The following is a 24,469-nucleotide window of genomic DNA, read 5'->3' on the forward strand; positions in this document are numbered from 1 at the left end:
AGGGGTTGAGCATGAGTTTCTAATTTGGGTTTGTTTGATCTGAGCTATTAGATATCCAACCGAAGAGCCTGTGGAAGGGACCATGGTGAAGTCAGCACGTTATAGGAAAGGTGTGTTGTAGGAGTCAAATGAAGTGTCTGGAGAAGGAGTTTGCTCAACTACATTGTTGAGGGCATCAAGAGGGACAGTAACACGGAATTACTATCGGATTTGGTTAGGGGGAAGACATTTGTACCCTGGACTGCCTTTGGGTGGGAGATGAACCTCCTCCAAGTTCACAGGGGGCAGAAGAAATGGATCCAGATAGGAGTTCTTTTATAAACTTGGTGATAGAAAGACAATGGAGTTTGCCCTTTGCCTTAACAAAATGCCAACCAAACGAACCCCTGAGTTGTGACCTTTAGTCAGAAAAAGACATATGAGATCATCAAAATTCCATCAAACGCACGTTAGCTGATAGGAGCCGCAAGAGCAACCCTTGACACGGTGACTACACAAAGGGCTCTTATCACGGAGGGATGCTGAGCACAACCACCAGGGCTGTTTGCAGCTCGCCGGACCCCACCAGATGAAAGCCTCTGGTCATCTGTCACTTCAGTAAATGAGCAGAGATGGTCATTAGGGTGATGAGCGTTAGCTGCAGCAACACGCAGCTCCTGGCTGTAGTTGGCTTGGTAGCGAGGTGTTGGTTTCTCATTCATGTTATTAATATCAGTTATTAATATCTCTTTAAATGCTTCTCCCTCAGATCCAGAAGATTTTTCTTTTTGATATTTATTTTTTTTAATATTTTATTTATTTATTTACGAGAGACACAGAGAGAGGCAGAGATACAGGCAGAGGGAGAAGCAGGCTCCATGCAGGGAGCCCGATGTGAGACTCGATCCCGGGTCTCCAGGATCACGCCCTGGGCCGAAGGCAGGCGCTAAACCCCTGAGCCACCCAGGGATCCCCTCTTTCTGATATTTAAAAGACACATCAGGGTGCCGGGGTGGTTCTGTCAGTCGAGTGTCTGCCATCGGCTCAGGTCATGATCTCAGGGTCCTGGGATCAAGTCCCACATCAGGGTCCCTGCTTATTAGGGAACCTGCAGATTTTCCCTCTCCCTCTTCAGCTCCCTTTACTTGCGCTCTCTCTCTCTTTCTCTCTCTCTCTTAAATAAATAATAAATATCTTTAAAAAAATAAATGAAAGAAACATTTTCCCAAGCATCACTGTCTCCTGCTCCTGGATCTTCATCTTTAAAGGATGAACTAAGTCCTGAATCTTCTAAGAAAATGTTGAAACCCTGCCCACCTACTACTCAAACAAGTATAATGCACCACCAGGAGAGCAGATGGAAAGGGTAAACTATTTAGAGCCACTAACATGTGGGTAATTTGAGGGTAAAGATAAACTGATGATTCCCCCCTAGAGCCCAGAGCGCTTTATAAAGAATGAGCAAGGCAGCGTGTGCTGGGTGCAGAGACATGGGCAGAGTAGCAGAGAGCACCCATGGGTGTTTCTCAGAAGTGGTTATTTTAGGAGGACCACTTATCAATGTTCGTGATGGTATCCGATGAACTAATAAATACTTATACTTGTACTTATAAATAATTAACTTTCCTGGTTAGTGAGGTTCCTGGGTACCTTTTGCCAACTAGTATGTTAGTTGGCAATATTTCCTCAGCCTCCGTGGGGGGTGTAGGTGGGGCAAAATCAGGTTACTTACTTAGAAATCTCTCCCCACTTGCAAATTCTCCTTTCAGAATTCACATTACAGAAGTGTTGTGCTTGTTCTTTTTAAACAGGGGGAACATCCTGCTAATGCAGTCCAACTCTGTGAGCTCACCCTTGGCACATGTCATTTATTCTGGGGGTCCTTTCTTTCCTGTCCGGTGCTCCTCACCCAAGCACACCCACTACCCTGCTCTTACTTCCCCTCCTTTGGCCTCGAGTCTTCCTGAACCCCAAACAAGTAAGATAGACAAGCCAGCTCTTAAATTTTAGTGTACAGAGAATGTAGATTCCCAGGAGTCACCCCAGAGTTTCCAATTTTGAGATGATATGATGATAGTCTCTGGGTCACTTTGAGCTCTGCCCCTTTCTGCCCCTGGCAACCCCCCCACCTTCCAGATCTGGAGACAGATTCTCCAGCCCCATGTAACCAGGCTCCATCTGCAGATAGGGGGTGAGTGAGGCTGCAGAGCCAGCCGAGATCATATGACCTGGCCCCAGATGGCCCTCTAGTCTCAGCCAGAAACTAAAGCTTTCTCTAGGCATAAGGAAGCAGCTTCCATTTGTTGAATCCCTGCTATGTGCCTGACACTGTGCTGTGTATTTTTTCATGCATCGTCTCACTTGATGCTGACAACAAATCCTGTGAGCCCAGGATTTTAATCCTACTTACAGGAGCACCTGGGTGGCTCAGTCAGTTAAACATCTGCCTTCAGCTCAGGTCATGATCCCAGGTCATGATCCCACATGTGGCTCCTGGCTCAAGGGGGAGCTGCTTCTCCTTCTCCACCCTGCTCATGTTTGCTCTCTCTCTCTCTCTCTCAAATAAATAAAAATTTAAAAATCTTAAAAAAAAAAAAAAAAAAAAACCAATCCTGCTTATGCCACGTAAGTAGTGAAGTCCCAGCAGGAGTTTAGGGCAGAGCTGGGATTGAATCCAACTTGTCCTGAGCCCGGCTCTTTCCCTTCCTCCGTGCTCACCCATGAGCAGGAGCTAGAACTCAGGTCTGGAATGGAGCCCTGAATTCAGTCTAGCTAGCCATTGTCTACAAGGAAGAGGGAATAAGTTTAGTGCGTCCCTCTCCATGGGTTGGCTACTGTCAGGGTTCCCCTTGCCCAGCACCCTGAAGCACAGGCACCTTCCCACTGAGCACCCAGATGTCCCCAATATCCAGAACGGGGAGTCAGGCTCCCAGTCACCTTCATGTTACTGGTGTCAGAGGCCATGGAAGCAGGTGTGCAAAGCCTCTTCTGAAGTTTTGCCTGTCACCCCTCTCCCTGTGCTGCTGGCTGGCGCTCTAGCCCAGACCCCAGCCCTCAACCACTCCAGCACTGCCGCCTCCACCTGCAGCCCTCTCCAATCTGGTCTCTACCTCGAAGCCCGAGTTACCCTGAACAATGTGGTTCAGGCGCTCACATTACCCACCTCCAGCTACAAAACAGTCTAGTGGCCCTTAGGATAAAATCAAAACTCCTGGCTACAGACTTCTCTTAGCAGACTCCCTTCTCTTTCTGCTACAAAGGTCTTCTCTGAGCTCATGCAATGAGCCACACTTCCTCTCCAGAACATTCTTCCCCTTTTTTCCCTTGGCTGCCCACTGCCAATCCTTTACATGTCATCTTCTTGGAGATGCTCCCCTAGATCTCCACTCTGCATTCAATTCGGTGCCCCCTTATTTGATGACAGACCCTTGTTCATTTCTCTCCCAGTATGTTGTGACAAGGTGGGATTACAAAGTCATTGTTTTACTTTTTGTGTCTGTTGCTCCTGTTGGACCATAAACTGCATGCGAGGAGTTGCCATATTGGTCTTTGTAATGGTTAATATCACACATCAACTTGACTGGGCCACGGTGCCCAGATATTATTCTGGGGGTGCCTCTGAGGGTGTTTCTGGATGAGACGAACATTTGGACTCGGTAAAGCAGACCGCCCTCCCCAATGTGGCTGAGCAGCATCCAACCCATTCAGTCCCAAATAGAATAAAAGGTGGAGGAGAATTTGCTCTCTCTGCCTGACTATCTCCAAGTTAGGGCACTGGTCTCCTGCCTTCGGATGGATGAAGACTCGAACTTAAGGCATCAACTCTCTGGAGTCCCCAGGTGACTGATGGCAGGTCTTGGGATTTCTTAATTTCCATGATTGCATGAGCCATTCCTTTTTATCTATCTATCTACCTATCTATCATCTATCATCTCCTTTCTGTTTCTCTTGAGAACCTAGACTAATATAGACTCCTTAATATTTATATCTCCAGAGCTTAATACTTAATAGGTACCCAGTAAATATGTATTCAGCAGATGAATGATGAAAACTAAAAGAAGACAGATGTAGGACTTACATGACACACAAGGTCTAGGGGGTTATTCACTGGCTCTATCTCTGGCCGTTTGATAATGTGTTCAGTGAAATGAGAGTAATAATAATAACTAAAATGTATTAAGAGTGTATTTGCCAGAAATTTTTTTTAAATTAAAAAAAATTTTTTTTAATTTTTAGAGAGAGAGTATAAGCCAGGGTGGGGGGAAGTGCAGAGAGAGAGAGGGAGAGAGAAAGAATCTTAAGCAGTCTCCACATCTAGCGTGGAGCCCAGCCTGGGGCTCGATGTCACAGCCCTGAGAGTATGACCTGAGCCAAAACCAAGAGTCTGATGCTTAACCCAGCCACCTAGGTGTCCTTTGCCAGACAATGTTCTAAGCACTTAAGAGGCATTATTGTATTTAATCCTCACAATAACCTTGTAAAGTAGGTTCTAGTCCTTTTTTCAAAAAATATTATATCATTTTAAAAAAATATTTAATTTATTTATTCATGAAAGACACAGAGAGAAAGGCAGAGACACAGGTAGAGGGAGAAGCAGACTTCCTGCTGAGCAGGGAGCCCAATGTGGGACTCAATCCTGGGGCCCCAGGATCATGACCTGAGCTGAAGGTAGACAACCGACTGAGTCACCCAGGCACCCCAAGTAGGTTCTAGTCTTATCCCAGTTTTACAAATGAGGAAACCAAAGAAATTATATGACTTGCCCAAGGCCACACAGTGAGTGAAATGATAGATACAATTGCAACAAAGGTTCCAACTTTCCCTCTCACCATCTCCTTGTGTGCCCTTCCTACACTTGCTACCATAAAATACTGCATGGAAAAGCCTTGTTCCCACTCCCAGGCTCCTCCACCCATCTTCCCTTCAAAGGCGTCCAGAACCTTTGGGCCACTCAAAAGCCCCTTCAAAATGAGCCCACAATGCCCTCTGCTGGCCTCTGCCTCTCACTGCACCTCCTGTCTTTGACCTTAAATGGCCTTTATTAGTTGAATCATCTGACTGAAAGTCCTAGAAACCAGCTCTGGCTAACCTAAGGGGGGGGAAGGTGTGCGCAGGGGTGAGTGCAGAGAGCAGAGGATGAGCATTAGAAGAGTCATGGAGTAGCTCATGAATTATAAGACAAGGTTGAACTACCAAGACAATTCTCAGAAGGCCAGGCTAGAGCCTCCACCCTATAACAGGGGACCAGAGAACTTTCTCCCTAGAGCACCGCCATCAATGTGCTTCTGCTCTAATGACGCTGAGGCTTCTGTGCCTCTCCGTCCCAAATTCCAAATTCCCAATTCCCAGGAAATAACATCTGACTGGCCTAGCATGAGCCAGGTGTTTTCTGACAGGTGCAGACTGAGGTTATGGGGCCTCCATGGTGGATTCTTGCTCCTCCTTAGGAGGGCCAGGCCGGTCCCTGAATGCCTTGATCTGCTCCTGTATTCCCAAAGGCCCTTGGAGCTGGACAGGTGTTCTGGGGTGTGTGTGTATGTAGGTGGCCAAAGGACCAGGCATTCCCTGGGCTCAGTGGCTGAGCATCCCAGGGCCAGGGTAAGGGAAGAGCTGTGCCAGGGATTGGCAATGGCAGAAGGAGGTCACTAAGGAGATTGGCACTTGGATCAAGGGAGTTGATTCCTTTTCCCGGGCCACTCATCCCTACCCCAATTCTGAGCCCATTATCTCAATCACTTTTGATTCTTGAAATTCAATTAAAGTCTCCATTGAAGCTCTTTCCCAGCCCCGCCTCATGAAGGGCAGACTTAAGGCTCCAGCAGCTGGAGGCCGTGCGAGGAGCGGGGAGCTCTTAGACACTCACTCCCATCCCTGTGATTGCTTCTCTAGTGTGGGTTTTAGGGTGGAGGAAGAAAGGAAAAAACAGGTTCTCATGTGACTGCCTGTAGTGAGTCGGGGCAGGCCTCTTCCTGTGGGTCATAACCGCTACTCTCCTGCACAAGTAACCACATGTTGGTTGCTGGGCTTTTAGTGTCCAACAACAGCAGCAAGTGACTTCAGACTTCCAGACTGTAGCATCAGCAAGAGTGTGAGCTCCTGGCTTCCTGCAGGGCAGCAGCGGTGTTGGTTCTGGTGGTGGTGGCGACAGGTGCTCTGCTCAACTTCCCCCTGCAGTGAGCCTGGGCTCGGGCTTGTATCATTTTCCCTTTTGCGCCTCCAGCCTAGGAGTGGTAGTTGCTTCCTCCAATTAGAAACCTCTGGGTCACCTCACTGTCTACCTTCTCCACTCTCTCCTTCCCTTTCCATTGGCTGAAGACCCCAGGGAATGGTGGAACCACACAGTAGATGGAAAATCAGTCCCAAATCCCTGTAAGGAGGAGAGCCATCCACCTACCTGACAGCAGCCCTAGACTATATGTAAACCAGACATAAATTTCTATTGCATTTGACTTATTGTATGTTGGGGTTTATTTGTTATAGCAGCTTAGCCTTTGCCTCAACTAATACGGCACTTTCACAGCCATGGTTTATATATTTATGTGAATGTCAGGCACTTCACTAAGCACTCTTCACTATTGGAGCCTCACACAATAAGTACCTCTTTTTGTTATTCCCATTTACAGACTGGGAAACTGAATTGCAGAGCGATTAAGACACTTGTTCAAGAGCTATCTAACTTGAAAGCCTATGCACTTGGATTGATATATAGATATTTTACATACAAATATGTAGCATGTATATACAGATAGGTATAGATACAGATATTATCTAGTCCTATTAGGTTTGTGTTCTGCTTTTCTCCACTCTCTACCCTCTGGGTGCCACTCTAGGAGGTTGCTGGGGACTGCATCAGTTGGGCTTCTTTGCCCTCTGACTTCCAGTTGGGTTTGGCCAATGGGAGACATAAGTAGGAGACCTATGAGACATGGGAATAGAAGGAGGTCAAGGCATTTATTCCACTCACCCTTAGTCTCTCTGTACTAGGCCATGTGTTGGCAATGCTGTGTTTCCTTACCAGAGGCCACAACTCTCCCTAGAAGACTCCCTCCTACAGCAACAGATTTTTGCTTCCTCCCCTCGCCCTTTGAGGCCTGGAGGTGGTAATGGCTCTCCACTGGTGCTGGTCCCAGTGCTTGATAATATCTCACGGATTTCTCTCAACCGGGCCCAAAACTGTGCAAACAGTTCCCCTACTGACCGATCTTTGGTCATCTCTTTGAGTGCCATCTGTTTCCTGATGGCATCCTGATAGTATAGCTTGTGTGTTTTTATAATTTAGGAACTTCTGCTGTCCTTGGTAAGAACATCCACCTTCCCTGGGTATACACGCTTTGGGAGGAGCTGACCTTATCTAGGCGTGGGTAAGTGACTCAGCCCTGGCCAATCAGAGCACCAGATCCCCTGTTTTCAGTGACTGGTTCTGAGCCAGGTCAATGAGAACCAGCCCAGGGTACTGGCTGCCAGCACTGGGGAAGAGAAGCTCTCTTTTTTTTTCTGTGGCACTCCAGCTTGAGAGTGTGTTGGCCAAGCTGGCAGATAGCTTGCCTTTATGTGGGTCTCAAGAATGAAGTCAACACAGAAGAGCAAAGCCACACCTTGGAAAGAGGTCAGATATTAATTATACTGTTTAAGCCCCTGAATCAAGCCATCCCCAAAGTCCAGTCCACTCCTGAGTTTTCTCTTACTGCATTCTTTTTTTTTTGCTTAACCCACTGTGGGCTGGATTCTCTGTTACTTGCAACCAAGAGTCATAACTGATAGAGAACAATGCCAAACTCATATATGTTTTCTGCAAGCAAGCAGAAATCACCTCTAGATAACTTAAGTTGTAAAAGGAAGGAAGATAAGATAGATAGATGATACGTAGATTGATTGATTTGGGAGAAGGATGTAGGAGGAAAAGAAGAAGAATTAGGTCTTGGAAAAGATGTGTATCAGAGTCACCCCTGGGGAGTCAGGTAGGAGGAATGAGTGGACAGTCTCCAGAACACTGCCCTGGAATAAACCAGTGGTAACCATCTAGCATGCTTGGGTTGCTTTACTCAAGATTCAGATTAGCTTGGGCAGGGGACAGAGTGCCTATTTAGCCCCCTACCTGAGTCACATGCTGAGCCCTTGTCACAGGAAGGCAGGACACCCAGACTGATAATTCCAATCAAGACTGCACACAGTCAGGCCTGTGTAATTCCCCAAAGCAAAAATCTGTTCTAAGCCCTTTGCGCAAACCAACTCATTTTAGTCCTCAGAGTAGCCCTTTGATGTGGGGACTGTTATTATTATCCTTATTGACACACAGAGAGGTTAAGTAACTTGCCCATGGTCACATAGCTGGTAAGTGATAGAGCTGGGATGAAAACCCGGGCAGCCTGGCTCCACAGTCTGCATGTTTAACCCACTACACCTATAGGGCTTCTCCAGAGGAAGGTGAATGAAGGGTGGACAAAACACAAAGTCCCCTGCAGGTAACACTCAAGAGAGGAACTGCAGAGGGAACTTCCTCTCTCTTAGTATCTTTTTTTTTTTTTTTTTAGCTACCATGCATTAACAGGAAAAGAAAGAAGATAACAGATTTCTATTTTGGAAATTAAAAAAAAAAAAAAAAAAGTCCTGCTTAGCCAATAAGGGAGAGGGAAGGAGTCCAAAGCTGGTGATCTCACTGTCTCCCAGCCACAAAAGCTGTGAAATATCTAGGACCCAGGGGAATCCTAGCTGTCACCAGGCTGCACTGGCCAAGGCTGAGGAAACCCAGGGAGTTAGGGAGGTGTTATCCATCACAAAGGCCTTGGCGGTACCCGGTGTGAGGAAGGCTAGCACTTCAGGAAGCAAAATGAAGTGGCCATAGCCTGCAGACCTCTGACCTAATGGAAACCCTGCTGGGATTTCCCTCTGTGCCCCCTTTTGGGTCCTCCCACACATGCACACCGTTCCAGGCAGTCTGCTCTGCACTCCTCGCTCGTTCTGCAGGGGCAGGGTCCACACCCTCAGCAGCACGGAACAGGTATTGTCAAGGCTCCAAGCCTGAGAATAGCCAAGGCCACAACAAAAGTCAGAACTTAAACACATTCTTCTGGCTCAGCCTTTAGTCGTAGAAAGTGGAAATCCCAACAACCTCTCCTAGAAACACAGGTCAGTCAGTGATAAGAGTGTGGGTTCTGGAATCAGACCTGGATCGGAATCCAGCTCTGTCGCTAACAAGCTGTATGACAGTGGGCCAGTTGCTGAACCTCTCTGAGCTTCCATCCACTGCCATGAAATAAAGTAATGATACCACAGCTGATATTCAGTCCCCGGTACAGCTGAATTGGTCGTTAAAACACCACAATACTTCCAAATTGATTGTAAACGAAGAATCATGGGCCTTGGGCTCCCCCACCACATCCCTAGCTTTTCTCCTGCCTATTCCCCTTGATCCAGTAACTGAGGGGTTAACTCTTGGCAGGACAGAGACCTACTAAGTCTTTGGTCTAGCACCAAGGCCAGCATCCACTTTGATTGGCAATGCTCACGTCTGAATGGATTGTTAGATATTTTTAATGGCAGTGGTCATCTGTGGGATTAAGTAAGATGATACAGACAAAGGACTTGGCAGAGAGTTTAGTACATAGTGAAGCAACTCAGTCAATGTCAACTGTTTTTGCTTTACACATCAAACCTAAAGGCTAAGGCAGGATCAAGATCAGGGTCTCAAGTTTTATAAGCAGGTGAAGATGGGTTATGCTTGGCAGCTCAGGAACAGTCAAGACACCTGAGATGATTCATGGGCGAGGCTGCATGGGTGGTCGTACCTGGTTTAAAGAGCTAGAGCAAGACCAACATGTCCTGCTTCACCAACTGCCGCTTGCCTGCCTTCTCTGGTCACCTGGGATTCCTGGATCCCATGCTGATTCCAGGGTGGGGGACCAGGAAGTCAGGGGCAGCCACACTCTGGCCCTCTTGCAGTTCAGAGGAGCTTCTTTTTGCTTTCATGATTACCAGCTCTACTATGTCTTGACCACCTCAGAGTCAGAGAAGCTGTTCCCAACAGGCTGGGCTTTGCCTTTCTCATGGCTTGGAGGATCAGCAAAGAATATTCCAAACCAAGGTTTCTGCACTTAAGGATTTGAAAAATCTTAAGGAGAGGCACTATTGTTTTCTGGCTAGGAGTGTGGGTTCTGGAGCAGATTGCTTGGGTTCAAATCCCAGCTCTGCCGCTTTACTAGCTTTGTGACCTTGGGCTAGTCGCTTAAATGCTCTGAGCCTCAATTTCCTCATCTGGTATATGGGGATCATAATAGTATCCATGTCACTGTGAACAGGGGTGAGTTTTTGCCTATCCCTAGGTCTCCGGGGCCCACAGCAGAGAAGGTGCTCAGGAAGTGACAGTGTCAGGGCTTTCGAAACACCTGTTCCTGTGAATCATCAGCCAAGGGGCCAAGGAGGTGCCAGCTAACTGGAGGCCCAGGTACTGCTGTCATCCTGTGAGGGCTCCAGAGAGAAGACAGCCTGCAGCCGGGAGAACGCCACCGCAAAACAGGTTCCAGAGGGAATGGGACAGTTCCTTTAAAAAAAAAAAAAAAAAGACGTCGGCTGGTTCCTCCCCAGGGAGCCTGGCCCCGGGGGTTTTGTCCACCCTTGGCTGGCCTGTCCTCATCCCCCATCGTCAGGACCATCTCAACTTTTGCTCTTTGGCCAGTTGCCGGGCTTCTTCCCGCCGCGGCGCTTCAGCATCCCAGCTCCCATTGGACCAATCCCCAGACGCCCCGCCCCACTTTTGACAGCGGCCTAGGAGTCCCTCCCCCGCACGTGGCTCAGTCGGGGAGCGACCTGCTCTCCTCCCCCTACCCCCCCAAGCCCAACCCCCCCAAGTCGGAATCAAAGGGTTCCTTCCCGCCTCCTTGGGTCAGGAGTTCCCAGCTGCCAGAGCAGCCAGGGCAGCCCGGCCGGGCTTTGGGGAGACCCCCAAGTGCAGGGAAGAGGTGTTCCCGGGGCCCTGAAACCTTCCAGACCCACTCAGTGTAAACCGCCTCGGGCTTGTGTCAACATCCGAGGCCGGAGACTGGAGACTGGCGGCGGCTGGGGACCGGCTCCGTCTGCGGGACGGGAAGGTGGGAGGGTGGGGAAAGGAGGGTCCGCGGGGCAGGCAGCGGGACCCTCTGGAGGAGATCCCGAGCGGCCCCCCTGGGGTGGGGGGTCCGTGAGCAACAAGCAAGGCCTGTCTGGAGAGGACGGGCGTTAGGGGCTGTCGGGGGCCCACGACGAGCGTGGGGCCAGGTAGGGCTGCGCTCGGGCGCCCCCCACCTCCGCCCGGTCCCGCGGTGCAGCGGGTGTGCTGCGGGGGCGATGAAGGCGTGGGCCGCCCCCCCCCCCGCCCCCCCAGCTCTCCCCAACCCCGCTCCGCTACTCGGCAGCTCCTCCTCGCCCTCCTCCCGTTTCGGGTGGGACACGGAGGGGGTCCCATCTTGTGACTCATCCCCTCTTCCATCCCCACCCCCGGCTGGGGCCCTGGAAGGGAAGGGCTTAGAGACTCGGCTGTGGCTCTCCCGTTTCCACAGCAACCGTGCGGTTGTTTTCGCGAATCCACTTCAATCATCACTTTTGGCCCCAGACGGCGGCCCGGGCCCTGAACCCCAGGGCGGGGCACCGCTGGGGGCACAGCACCCCTCCGGCCCCCGCCGCCACTTCCTCGCGACTCGGAGAAGGTCAGCGCGGGCGGGCGGGGCGCGCTCGGGCAGCCGGGCCTCACTGGCCATCCCGTCCCCACCTGAAACCCCGCCTGCCACTCCGCCCCAGCGGAGCCAATCAGCGCCCGACCTGCCCGGGGTGAGGCGGGGCTTATGCAAATCGTGTCGCCTCCGAGAGACATAGTGATACAAGAGCTGGGAGGCGGCTCCGGAGCGGACCTCGGAGAGCCTGGCCGCCAGCCCGCGAGCCAGTCTCGGTCCTCGCGGCCCGCCGAGGCTCACGGCCATCCAGCGACCCGGCGAGCGGCCTCAGGTAACGCGGGCGGGCCGGGCAGAGGCTCTTGTCCCCTCCCCCTCCACTCCCCGTTCCCGCTCCCCTCTCCTGCCCCCCTTGACTCCCGGTTCCCCCACGGCGTCTGGGGGGCCGCCCCTGGGCAGGGGATTCCCACCCCGTCCAGGTCCCTCGGGTGCCAGGGCGGGAGGCACAGCCGCCTCCTTACCCCCAGCTCAGGTAAGAACACCCCCTGCTCTGACCCCCAGCACACACACCCACACCCACACGCACACACACACCTAGGGGTGTGCTCGAGGAGGCACCGAGCACCCTTCCTCTCTGGAGATGGGTAGTGGCCCAGCATCACGGCAACCTCCCACCTCCACGGATAGCCCCCACCCACACCATCCGGTCCCACCAGCAGCTAGCTGTGCACTTCACATCACCAGGCCCCTGCCCCCCAAGACGGCCCCACCTCCACAGAGGGCCTATTCCCACCTCCCGTTGTCCCTCTCACTGTCCCCACCTCCCACCCCTCAGGCGGACAGAGCTCGCAGCATATTTGGGGGAGGAAAGAAGCTCCCCCCCCTCCCAGTTCTCCTCCTCACGCTCTCTCAACAGCAACACCCCCGCCCCATGGTCCCAGGGCTAAGCAGAGGCCCCCTGTTCGGATGAGCCAGGGGCACCACCCCCCAGCACACCAGTCTGTCCCTGCTGCCAAGGTCCCCACTGTCCCCTCTCCCTTCACCCCTCACAGGCGCCAAGTCCTCTTATTCTACCTCAAACATCTCTAATTTGGATCCTCCCTGGCCCTCTTGTGCCCAGCCGCTCCCTCTCTGTGTTCCTGCTGTTCCACAAGGACCTGCCAAAGCTCCATGTGGACTGTGTCACTCTATTCCCTAAGGTGGCCTGAATCTGGAAGGCAGAAGAGCTGGGTTAAAGCTTGCTTTTGCCTCAGCTGCTGTTTGCCTTTGGCCAAGTCACTTCCCTCTCTGATCCTTCATGAAATGGGGAAGGGGCAGGACAGAGGGTGGATCGGAGGAGCTGATCTCGAACGGCCTTCCAACGCTGACACGCTCTGGCTCTGTGGCTGAGTACGAGCAAATGGGACCATTGCACTATTACCCTGAGCCATGAGGACATTTCATAGAAGGGGCCCAAGGGCGTTAGTCCTCACCAAGGGGACATGGCTCCTTACCCGGGCCTCCCCCTCGCACATGCTCTCCAGGCCTAGGCCCCTTCTCAGCTGCTTTTAAGTCCCTCCCAGGCCACCAGCCCATGTGGCATGGACACGCTTTGTTTATCATGCCCTGCCCCTCGGTGAGAAGGAGAGGGAGAAGACCTGGCTGCTGCCGCTATGGCTGCTGCTTGGAGGAGAGCAAAGGGAGGAGAGGAAAGAGAAAATCTCCTGACCAGGGAGCTGTTGTCGCCATGGCAACCGTCTCAGCACCAGCTCCTCTGAAGCTGGGTGAGGGTGTGGGATTATCGCCTCCCTCAATCCCTCCTACCCTCACTGTCACTTCCTCATTCGAAGCCCACGAAGCCCACGACCCTGAGCTCTGCCCTCTGGAAGGAGCCTCTGAGCACAAAGGGGTGGTGGCTTTGGGGGGGGGGCAGTGCCAGCCTCCCTCAGAGCTGGAGGGCAGCCCTCCAGAGGTGGGCAAAGAGGCCTGTCCATGTCCTGCAGGGCAACAGCCCCAACAGAACATGCCATGCCCCCAAGGCCTGGGCCTTGTACTGATGGGCTGTGGTTGACCTTGGGCGACCCCATCCTTTCCCCGGGTCTGGGTTCCATTGTCTCTGAGCTGGGCGCAGTGGCAGGAGACTGCCGCCATCCCAAGGAGGAGGAAGGGGCTTCTGTCCCCTGGAATCCACCAGGGGACATTCACTGAACGTCTCTGTGTTCCAGACACGGCCTCTGGGGCTCTGCAGGCAGTTTCATGCAGGTACCGAGGGGAGAGCGGGACCGGTGTGGGGCAGCTACGAGAGGGCACACCTTGGGACCATGGGAAGAGGGCTTTTCTCACTCTCCCAGTGCACTTGGTTGTACGGGGAGGCCATGAGCCCTTTGCCATTGAGCAAAAGACTTGAAGAACTTTTTTTTTTTTTTTTTGGCTTGGGCCGGGATTTCATACAAAGATCTCTCCCAAATCAGGTTCCATTCTGGAATTCTAGGGCACCAGGTGAGGGTCAGAGAGTTCTGGAGTCTACGCACTTGTGGGGCTCAGGTCCACAGCCCTCAAATACTGGATCCGTGCTGCTGACTGTCCACTGTCCAGGCGGGGGGAGGCTGATCATAAGGAAGGCCCTTCAGGCCTAAGGAGAGAGCCGCACCAGCCCAGATGGAAAGAAAGGGTATTAGGGGAGGGGAAGGCAGCTATGCGAGAGGGAGCCAGGTCCTGGCCTGTGAGGACTAACTGGGAAGCATGTAGTTGTGAGGGGAGCAACAGGAGGTAAGGTGGGCACCTGTCCAGATTTTACAGGGTTCTAGAGTGTGAGGGGCCTCATGGGCATGTGCACCTCTAGCCTATGTCATACTTCTGGCCAAAACCAGAAATGGCCTTGCTTCAAAACAGGGAAATCAGAAGAAAGGCACTCCCTCTGAGGCAGCTGAGCCCAGGGGCATGGCTTAGCCTGCAGCATTGCAGCAGGAGGCTCTCAGTCCCTAGGCTGTGCCCCCGGCCCTGACGATGGGGAGACAGAGGACACGGTGGAGGTTCCAGGAGTGCTTCAAAGGAAAGAACAACAGAACTTGGTGCCAGTTGGCCCTAGGGAAAAGCAAGAGGGGAAACTAAAGGTAACAAAGATCACATTTCCCCCTTGGGATGAGGGAGGGGAGGAAGGAAAGGTTGATGCAGTGGGACAATGGCCGCAGGTTGAGGGTGTCTGCTTGTAGATGAGTGGAGTCAGGGGAGCTGTTGGGTCACCCCCAGGGATGGATATTTCCTAGATGTCAGATACGGTGGCCTGGAGTTCAGTAAGAGGCCAAGAGGGAGAACAGAGCTAGGGTTTTCCCGGAAGGCAGGCAGGAGTAGGGAAGGTCTATTCTGGATGAGAGGAGCCATAATTTGGAGAGGGTGGCAGGGATTCAGCTTGGGTGTTCATCTGGACTCTTCCACTGACCTGCTACGTAACTCCGAGCCAGCTTTCTCCTTTCTCCAGGTTCCAGTTTTCACTAAAATAAGGAAATAGCTTAAAGGGACTGCCAGCATCCTTGTGCCCAGTGTAGCTGTCCTGGACTCCACCTCCAGGTTCCTGAAGATGGTATGCCTCCCCCTCCCTGGCTTCTCCTGGGAGCATGGAGGATTCCACATCCTCTGGGGGTGGTAGGTAGAGGAGAATGTTGCTACTCCTGCTGCTACTTGATCTTCCTCAAGGCCCCGTGGAGGAATCTGAGGCCCAGAGATATCCTATAACTAACTGGAAGCCACCTAGCAAGGGAGGGGGCATGGAAGAGACCAATCTCAGATCTGGTTGTTCAGGGCACTCCTAGCAGTAGGGATGAGAAGCCACCATGCTGGCATGCAGCGGGCTAAGGAAGTGGAATCCTTCTGCTGGCCCGACAACTTCCTTTTCCAGAGTATCTTCATGATTGGTTACCCCGGGGTCAGAGTCTGGTGCCCTTCCAGAGAGACCCCAGACAGGTCAAAGTTACCTCTTGGGCCATGTCCTAGGAATCTCAGGCTTCCTAGGAAACTCAGGATATTCCTCCCATGGAGGTCAGACGAGAATGTCCACCTTCAGGGCCTGGTAGGGCCTCGCTCCCGATATATCCTGGGGAGGTCCTATGCCTCCTGCAGAAACTGCCTCCATCACAGGCTACACAAGCGGCTTCTGTTCCAGTGGGGAACAGAACCTGCTTCTCAGCAACACCACCTCCAAATCTTTTTTTTTTTTTAAGATTTTATTTATTTATTCATAAGAGACACAGAGAGGGAGAAGCAGGTTCCCTGTGCCTGATGTGGGACTCATTCCCAGGACCTCGGGATCATGACCTGAGCCAAAGGCAGATGAGCCACCCAGGTGCCCCCATTCAGCCCCAAATCTAAGCATCTGCCTCAACTTCTCTGTACACCCCCCACATTCAGTCACCAACCCAAGCCTTGCCACCACCTCTCCTAACATGTCTCAATCCATCCACGTCATCCCACGGCCTCTGCCCTAGTGTCACCATCTCTCACCTGAACTATGCAGCAGGCCCATCTCTGCTCTCCATCTTCCCACCACTCGGCCGTCTTGCATACTGTAGCCAAAGGAAAAAATTCTAAACACATTCCTTCTCTCTCATCCCTGCACCTAGTTCAGGACCTGCTGCTGAAAGCGTCTGTTTGTGCACTGAATGCTATCTTCCTAGCCCTTGCTTTAAAATCCCTATGGGTAATGGCCAAGCCCCTTAGCATGGATGGAAGGCCCTTGACAATCAGCCAGCCACCTCTTTGACCCAAGTATGAGTTACTGAAGGTTGGCCCGTATCTACTTTATCCCCATCATGGAACAGGACTAGCACCCACAGTCAGCCTCAATAATTGCTCAGGGACTGAATGACTAATGAAAAGCAGGATGAGTCAAGGCCTTCAATGCGACTAGGACTTCTATTTGTACAGAGGAAGGAGGGAGAGAAGCTTCCTGCTGGGGTGGCTCCGAAAGCCTCGAGGGAGAACTTGGGAGATAATGCCGGGGGGGACACATGAGGAACTTTCCTCAGGTCCCTGGGTGGAGAAGAGCCTGCAGAGGCGGCTAGGGGCTGAGGGGAAAGCTCTAAGTTGCAAGGAGACGATTAAGACTCTGTTCTAGGGGTGTGGGGAGCTCTGGCAGGTGTACGCGAGAGAGGGAAGGTATGCAGGAAGACTGTGCATCAATCAGCACCATCAGGGAGAAGGTGGGGCGCTGAGACCTGGGGGCGGAGATCCTAGGTGCTGGGAGAGGAAACCAGCTGTGAGGAGGGGGGTGCTGCTGTGGAGAAAGGAGCCCTTGCCATTGTGGGGTGCCCGTTGATAGGGGGAGAGATTCCCGTCTGTGTTGGGGCCGGGAGGCAGGACCTCCTACGGAAGGCGTGTAAACCATAGGGCCTAGCTCTAGGAAGGTGGGCTTGTTGAGGGCGGTGGTGACACACCCTGCTGTGGAAGGATGGATCCTGGCTGTGGAAACGTAGGGTTTGTTATGGGAGGGGTTGTTGTGGAGAAAGGGAACCCTGTCCTATGGGGTCCTGGGGGATCGCTGCTGAGGTGAGGGCCTTGCCCTAGATGGAACTGAAGGAGGTCCTGCCCCCCAGGCCCTGCCATGGGGAAGACCAACAGCAAGCTGGCCCCAGAGGTGCTGGAGGACCTGGTTCAGAACACCGAGTTCAGCGAGCAGGAGCTGAAGCAGTGGTACAAGGGCTTCCTGAAGGACTGCCCCAGCGGCATCCTTAACCTGGAGGAGTTCCAGCAGCTCTACATCAAGGTGGGCGGGCCGGCGGCGGGGGCGGGGCCAGGGAACTCCAGGGGGCGGGCCGGGGGGCGGGGGCGGGGCCAGGCAATCGAGGAGGCGGGCAGGGACAGCAAGGCTGGGGCTTCTCCCCAACGTTCCCTCCACGTCTTAGTTCTTTCCCTACGGCGACGCCTCCAAGTTTGCGCAGCACGCTTTCCGCACCTTCGACAAGAACGGCGACGGCACCATCGACTTCCGGGAGTTCATCTGTGCCCTTTCGGTCACCTCCCGCGGCAGCTTCGAGCAGAAACTCAACTGGGCCTTTGAGATGTACGACCTGGATGGCGACGGGCGCATCACGCGCCTCGAGATGCTGGAGATCATCGAGGTGCGCTGGGGCTGATCCGGGGAGGCCAGGTTGTGCTGGGGTGATGCCCCTCCTTGTCTTCGAGGCAGATCCTCTCCAGTCCTCTCCAGGCACCCTCCTGTCGGCCCTCAGGAGCATCCTGGATGCACTCCACCTGTCCCCACACCCCGCCTCCCAGGACCCAGTGGCTAACTAGCGTTGGTTGGGTGCACAGTGTAGGACAGACCTTGTACTAAGTGCTTTGCCCAGCAATCCTATGGGGTAGGTACTAACAGAAACCCCATTTTACAGAGGAGGAAACATAGCAAGTGATGGTTCCTGATTCAAATCCAAGGAGTCTGACTCCAGAGCCTAAGTTTCGAACTCATTATTTTTTCACCGAATATGTATTGAGTGGCTACCTTGAGCCAGGCACTGTTCAAAGTTCCTGCTTAATTATTTGGACACTCTTTTAGTGAGAAGATTTAAAAGCAACAAGAAAAAAACCTGTGCTATGTCAAACAGAAAGTGTTATGAAGAAGAGAAGCAAAGTAAGGGGAGGGAGAAGGATGGAGGAGCAGTATATGGGGTGAAATGTGAGCAGCAACCTGAATAAGGTGAGGGAGCAATTATGTAAATGTCTGTGGGAAGAGTGTTCTATGCAGAGGGAACAGTAAATGCAAAGTCACTGAGGTGAGACTGTTTCTGCAAGTGTTCAAGGAGTAGCCAAGAGGCCAGGATTCAAGAGAAGTGAATGAGGGGAGAGTGGTAGGAATTAGTCAGACAGGAGCCCAATCACTTAGCTTCTCACAGTCTGGGATTGAGACTTGACTAAATGGGAAACCATTTTCCCATTTCCCACCAAGAATAGCTCTCTATTCTTGGTGTGGAGAACAGACTAAGGGTGCAGGAAGGCAATAGAAGCAGGGAGACCAGTTAGGATGCTTCCACTGCAGGCCAATCAGGAGCTGATGGGAACAGCAACTCTGGAGGAGCCATGGAAGTGGTTGGATATTGGATATGGGACCTATTGCAAAATTTGGGCCAACAAGTTTTGCTGAAGGATTGGACATGAGGGAGAGTTAAGAAAGGTGTCGAGGTTTTTTTTTCCTGAACAACTAGAAAGATGAATTTGCTACTTACCAGGACAGGGAATGCTACTGGAAGAGCGGGTTAGAGGTGAAAAGCTGGGTTTTAGACATGTATGGGAAATACCCATTAAATATTCAGTCTTAATGACCATACATCACCTTCTAGTAGCTTCACCATCTCCCAGTGTTCGCCTTGCCCATCCCCGGCCCCTTCATTCATCACTGATCATCCCTGCCAGCTGTCAGTGTTCACAGTTCCCCCTGTGCCCCCCACCCTTACCAGGCTATCTACAAGATGGTGGGCACTGTGATCATGATGCGCATGAACCAAGATGGGCTCACACCCCAACAGCGTGTGGACAAGATCTTCAAGAAGATGGACCAGGATAAGGACGACCAGATCACTCTGGAGGAATTCAAGGAGGCGGCCAAGAGTGACCCATCCATTGTACTGCTGCTGCAATGTGACATGCAGAAGTAGAGGCTGGTGAGGGGCAGGGCCCCTGGCCAGGAGGGGCGTGGCCACCTCCCAACCCGCTGATCTCTCAGGGGGAGGGGTACTCTAGCCTCACTCTCTGGCCCACCCACCCCTCTGCCCAAGCCCTTGCTCCCCTCAGTCAAGATCCTTGAGGGACCACCTCACCCTGGAAAAGAGACAGATCCTCAGGTATTCTGTGGTCTAGCCCCACCCCCACTCTTGGCCCAGAACCAACATCCACTGGGCATAGGGAGTTGGCTTTTGCCCCAAGAGGCAGGATTGAGGAAGGGGGGCTGAGGGTCTGCTTTGGAATTCTGTTCTTCCTGGGATTATGCTTTACAGGATGTGGTCTCACAGATCCCAGTTAAAGGGCCAAAGTGGGTCTGTCCTTTGCTGAGGACCTAAATTCCTTGAAGGTGGTCTCTGCCCTGCCCCCTCGACTCTACCTGGCCCCTCCGGCCCCAGCCTTTGGAGCATTCATTCAGTTCTTTCTTCACTTAACATTTATTGAGCACCTGTTTGATGCCAGGCACCTCTAGGTGCTAGGGTTATGGTAGTTTACAAGACACATTCTGTGCCCTCTGGAAGCTCCTAAGGGAAATGAGGCAATCTTCCAGTGGTCAGAGTCTCAGATGGGAACGTCCCACACAGCTGAGCAGAGGGTGTGCTAAGGCCAGTTAGTTTGAAAGGAACTATTAAATCTTTCAGCTCAGCTCCACCCAGAGCGGCAGAGGGATGAAATGAAAAGTATTTGGGTGTCTAGGAGTGGAAGGTTTGTGAAAGAAACACTGATATTTATGTAATACTTATTTTTTTAGCACCCTTTAAAAGAGCTAAAGTCATTTTATTAGTTTAGGATATTAAAGCATACTTTATATTACTGGGTTTCTTGTAAAATGGTGAAATGAATGTAGAGAATGCTAACTTGGGGGGGCGGTGAGGGAGAGCTGAGAAAAAAAAAAAGAGGGAAAATACCAGCAAACTTACCAACTAACACTTTTTTCTTATCAGACTAAGTCCCGAGGTGTCACCATCAGCAGCTTCTGCTGCTTCCTTTTTAATGACCTTTTTCAATTCACTGAGTAACTATCCTGCACTTGCCCTGGTTGGATGCTGACTTCAGAAACAGAAAACAAAAAACAAAAAACAAAAGTAAGGTTTGCTGAGCCTGAGACAAGGGTAGCTTCCACATCTTGGTAGTTCCTTTCTGGATTTGGTCTAGTTTCAAGGGTGGGCTTGTTCTTTCTGCTATAGAAACAGAAGGAGCTAGGAGAAGAGGACTGTTTAGGTTGCCAGACTGCGTTTATGGGACCAAATGCCTAAAAATGTGCTGGGGACATGCTCTTTCTAACCCCAAATCCTCAGCCTGCCAGGTAAATTCATCATCTTCCAGGTGCACTCACTGGCTTTGCTTTCTGCTTTCTGCTTTTGGTCAATGAGCTATACAGCTGCATGCTTTGACTGCCAGAAAATTAATCTTGCTTCTTCAAGCCTTTCACTTTGTTTCCTCCTGTACTTGTGATCAGAAATTAGCTTCGATGTACAGTGACAGATTTCCTCTTGAACTGCTGATGAAAACAGTCTAGCACACAGGTGCTGTCAGCCCAGGGTAGGAGCAGGGAGTGATCACTGAGTCAGCGGTGAGGGATTGCATCTCCGGGAAAGAGACGTGACGTCTCTTCTGAGTGCTCATCTGTCCTCCCTCTCTGCAGGTGGAAACTCTTGGGGACTCTGATCTTTGGTCCCAAACTCCCTTGGACCTTCCTTCTTGCTGCCCTTGGAGTTAGCAAGGCCACTTTGTTGCCACTCTCTTTCTATCTTCTGCCTATGACTGGCCATGTGGTAAGGCCGGGAATTCATATCATCAGGCCGTAACCAGCAGATTTTTATCCAGTAATGCCTCAAGGAATGTTCCATTGCTCTAAAGAGCTGGTCATTAGATGTTCTTGTGCTACCAGTCAGCACCGCAGACACACAGATACTCTACAGTCTGGCTCAACTGAGACTTCTGGTAAAGGCTTTTTACAAAATGGGATTCCTGCCCCCCCCCCCCCAAATGTTGAATCTAACCTAACTCACAATCACACAGAACTTCAAAGCTTTCAAAGGCCTGCCAACTACTCCATCTCATCCTATCCCCCAGCCTGGGGAAATAGAGATTTTCATTCCCTCTCTCCAGACTTGGGAAGTGAGGTACAGAAAGTGGGAATCTCTTGTGAGATCAAACGGTCGGGGATGGCACGGTGCCAAGACTTGAACCCAAGGCTCGAGGAGGGTTTCTTCCTTTAGAGTCTCTCCCTCCTCATCTCTCTGACTCAGAGTCATACAAAGTTGACTGTGGGGCCAGCTAAGTTTGTTTTGGTCTTTGACAAGCTTCCTGCTAAGAAGTTTCTGAGGCGGTGGTCTTCCAAAAAGAAACAGGAGCTTGATTGAACTCCCAACATTTTCAAGCACTTTCCGTCTGCTTCTGGGCAGCTCTGCTAACAGGTCAGTGCTGTCCTGGGAAGCCTCTGCCTCAGAACCACAGAAGCATCTTGCACTGTCTTTACCACCATATTCCTCCCCAGGAGAACTATTCTTGTTTTTCTTCAGCTGGTGGGCAAGTCCTACTCATGAGAGCATGTTTGATAATTCCAAGCTTTTAGACATATGCCGTGGGCGATATTTGCCAGTTAGGCCAAAGAGTCTCAGACAGCCCAGTGGTGTGAACACATAAAGCCAGGCTGGGAACCAGGACCACCATCTTCTTGATGGGAGGAGGCCACAGGCAGGCCAGGCCTTGCTCCCACATGCTTCTGGATGTCCCAGGCACTGTGTGCTCGGGGGCTCCTGTGGTAGAGCACCAGCCCTGCTTTGAGAAGAGAGGCAGGCCTCTGATCCCTGTGCCACCTATGAGTGACTTGCCATAGAGCACAAGGTTAGGAGTCATGGAAGCATGACTCGCAGACACACAAAAATACATAGACCTTGAAAACGATGATATATTCAAACTCTCCTTTTGAAGTTTTGTATCTTCTTGCACCAAGTCCGAATTGAAAGGTTCCAGAATCTACCTCCTAACTGCATTCTATCCTCCCTCAATCTTTTGGGCTAATTGATAAGCCCCCTATTTTTTATCTCTAAAAATCATCAACAAGGTCTACGTCCGATGGCTGCTCCAGTCCTTTGAGCTGTAGTCAGGATAATATAACTTGCCTCTGAATCCAAACTTAAGAAAAAGGAAGCCCATAAGCAAAGGTACTGAATCTTTTCCTGCCAATTTCTAGAGGTAGAAATTCATCCTGCTACAGAGAGAGAGAGAGAGAGAGAGAAGAGAAAGCAAAGATAGAGAGTGAGAGAGCACACTGGCATTTCTACAGGGGGTAGTAAGCTGACGCTGTAAATATTTTTACACAAAAATTTACTAAAGCCACAAATTTTCCTGAAGATCCACACTGGGTGAGGTTTTGTTCTGACATTAGAGATCACTGTGGAAGAAAGAATACATTTCCTACATATTTTATTTATCATTTTTGAAAAAAAAATTCTTTAAATCCTACAGTTGCAAAGTTTCAGAAAAATATGGAATTTTCTTCCTGAAATTTTCAAGGGTTTCTTTTACTTTTGCCAGAAGGCGGGGCAGGACTGGGCCTCCCAGGGTGTAGGACCCTTCCTGCTTGGTGGAGGGGAAAAGCGGAGCTGGGTGGCAGAGGAGGGCATCCCAACTCGTTTTCTAGTGCGGCCCCCTGTCCCCTCCACATGTGCTACTCCTGGCTGTGGCCACAGTGACTGTTCTCACTGTTCAACCTTGTGCTGTATGGTGTGTTTTTCACTGACCGTGAATAAAAGGTGTGACCATGCTGAGGGCTCTTACTCTTCCCTAAGCTGAGATAGGGCTGGGGTGTGGGACGGGGGGAGAAGAGGCCTGCGGGCAGCTCAACAGTGGGGCTACCTCAGTCACCTCCTTGGGACTGAAGGCCTTGTTCCAGCAAGGACTCTGGTTGCGTGGAACAGAGACCCGCTCGAGCTAATTCAAAGAAGGGGGTGGGCAGATTACAAGGGACCCTGAAGAGGAAAAAATCAAGAATGACTGAGCCTCGAAAGAACTGGAAATGGCAGCGGGGCCTCTCCCTTCTTCACTCTGGGCCTCTCTCTTCCCTTTGGCAATATTTGCATCTGGCATTTGTTCTTTCCTCAGTTTCTCTTCAGACTTCCTTGATTTCCCTTCAAAAAGTGGCTGCGTCCCCAACTCTTATCAAGACTTTCCAACAGCTGACAACTCCCGTCTGCATCAATTAGTTCAGTTCTCAAGTGCGCGAATCTGATTGGTTGAGCTTGGCTTATGGGGGGGCCCTTGGTCCATTCATCCATCAATGACCTGATGCTGATATGTGGGCCTGTGGGCAGAGCTAATTTAGGGCAGACAACATTGGACTTAGTTTCTCCCCCTGTCCAGTGGAAGGCGTCATTGAGCCCAAACGAGTGGACGGCAGGGAGTGGGGAGAAAAGCCAAGAGCCAGGATTACAATTAGGCCATATGATGTCTGTTGTGCAAATTAGGAAAAGTCACCCTTCTGAGTGTAAACAGCCTTGTAAGTATGCAGCTGGGCCAGTGGATAGCACCTTTGGCCTAATGAGAAAAGTATACCCCTTCTTCTGAATAAATACAGCCTGCCGTGGTGCACAGGTTGGCAAGTGGAACAGATCTTGGATTTCAGTCCCACCCGCCCTGCTGGTCAAGGGGGTTGTGTAGTGCGTGACCTGGTCCACCATCCACAAGGAGACCAGCCCAGGCCCTGTGACCTCCCGGAATGGCATTAGTGTTGACGTGTTTTTCTTAGAATGCCACCCCCCACCTGCCGTGGCCAGCGAGGCACTGTTTGTTGCAGGGAGTTGGGGGCAGTGGCAGCTGGAGGTGACTGCTTCCTCCTGAAACACTCAATTGCATTAACAAGGATTTTCTCAAGGACGCTTGGAGGGGGCCAGTTTCCTTGGCAGGAAGCAATTAGGACAGAGGAAGGAGGCTGACCTGGCCTCAGGGCAGCCATAAACCTCAGGAGGTGACTCTGGAGCCCAAGAACTTAGGGCTGCTGTTCCCAGCCAAAGCCTCACTGAGGGGGGGGGGGAGTCTTGCTCCCTGCCTACCTTGGGGAGCACAGGTCCTGGGTTACCATCTCCTGAAAACTACCCTCCTGGCCTTCATCACCTCTAACTCAGGTTGGTCTACCTCCTGCTTCCAGGCTTGCCCTGGGT

The 24,469-nt window shown here is 51.5% G+C and overlaps 1 protein-coding gene across 3 annotated transcripts; it reads left to right on the top strand.

The window, feature by feature from the left end:
• The first annotated feature begins 11,791 nt into the window (after positions 1-11,791).
• HPCAL4 (hippocalcin like 4) lies at positions 11,792-23,080 on the top strand. Of its 3 annotated transcripts, XM_038557804.1 has the most exons (6): positions 11,823-11,952; positions 14,490-14,710; positions 15,076-15,177; positions 17,186-17,355; positions 17,495-17,710; positions 19,043-23,080. In XM_038557804.1, exons 4-6 carry the CDS (start codon positions 17,194-17,196, stop codon positions 19,238-19,240), a joined length of 576 nt encoding a protein of 191 aa, XP_038413732.1. In that variant the 5' UTR covers positions 11,823-11,952; positions 14,490-14,710; positions 15,076-15,177; positions 17,186-17,193; the 3' UTR covers positions 19,241-23,080. The 3 variants fall into 3 exon arrangements, with proteins under 3 accessions (XP_038413731.1, XP_038413732.1, XP_038413733.1); XM_038557805.1 differs by lacking the exon at positions 15,076-15,177; XM_038557803.1 differs by lacking the exons at positions 14,490-14,710; positions 15,076-15,177 and having other exon boundaries at positions 11,792-11,952.
• The last annotated feature ends 1,389 nt before the right edge of the window (positions 23,081-24,469 follow it).

Source organism: Canis lupus, chromosome 15, assembly GCF_011100685.1.
Source record: "Canis lupus familiaris isolate Mischka breed German Shepherd chromosome 15, alternate assembly UU_Cfam_GSD_1.0, whole genome shotgun sequence".
In the NCBI taxonomy this organism is placed as follows: Eukaryota; Metazoa; Chordata; class Mammalia; order Carnivora; family Canidae; genus Canis; species Canis lupus.

Coding starts and splice junctions, on each gene's coding strand:
- HPCAL4 (XM_038557803.1), top strand. CDS start 11,793: ATGCAAATCGTGTCGCCTCCGAGAGACATAGTGATACAAGAGCTGGGA. Junction 11,953..17,185: donor GACCCGGCGAGCGGCCTCAG/GTAACGCGGGCG, acceptor CCTGCCCCCCAG/GCCCTGCCATGGGGAAGACC. Junction 17,356..17,494: donor TCCAGCAGCTCTACATCAAG/GTGGGCGGGCCG, acceptor TCCACGTCTTAG/TTCTTTCCCTACGGCGACGC.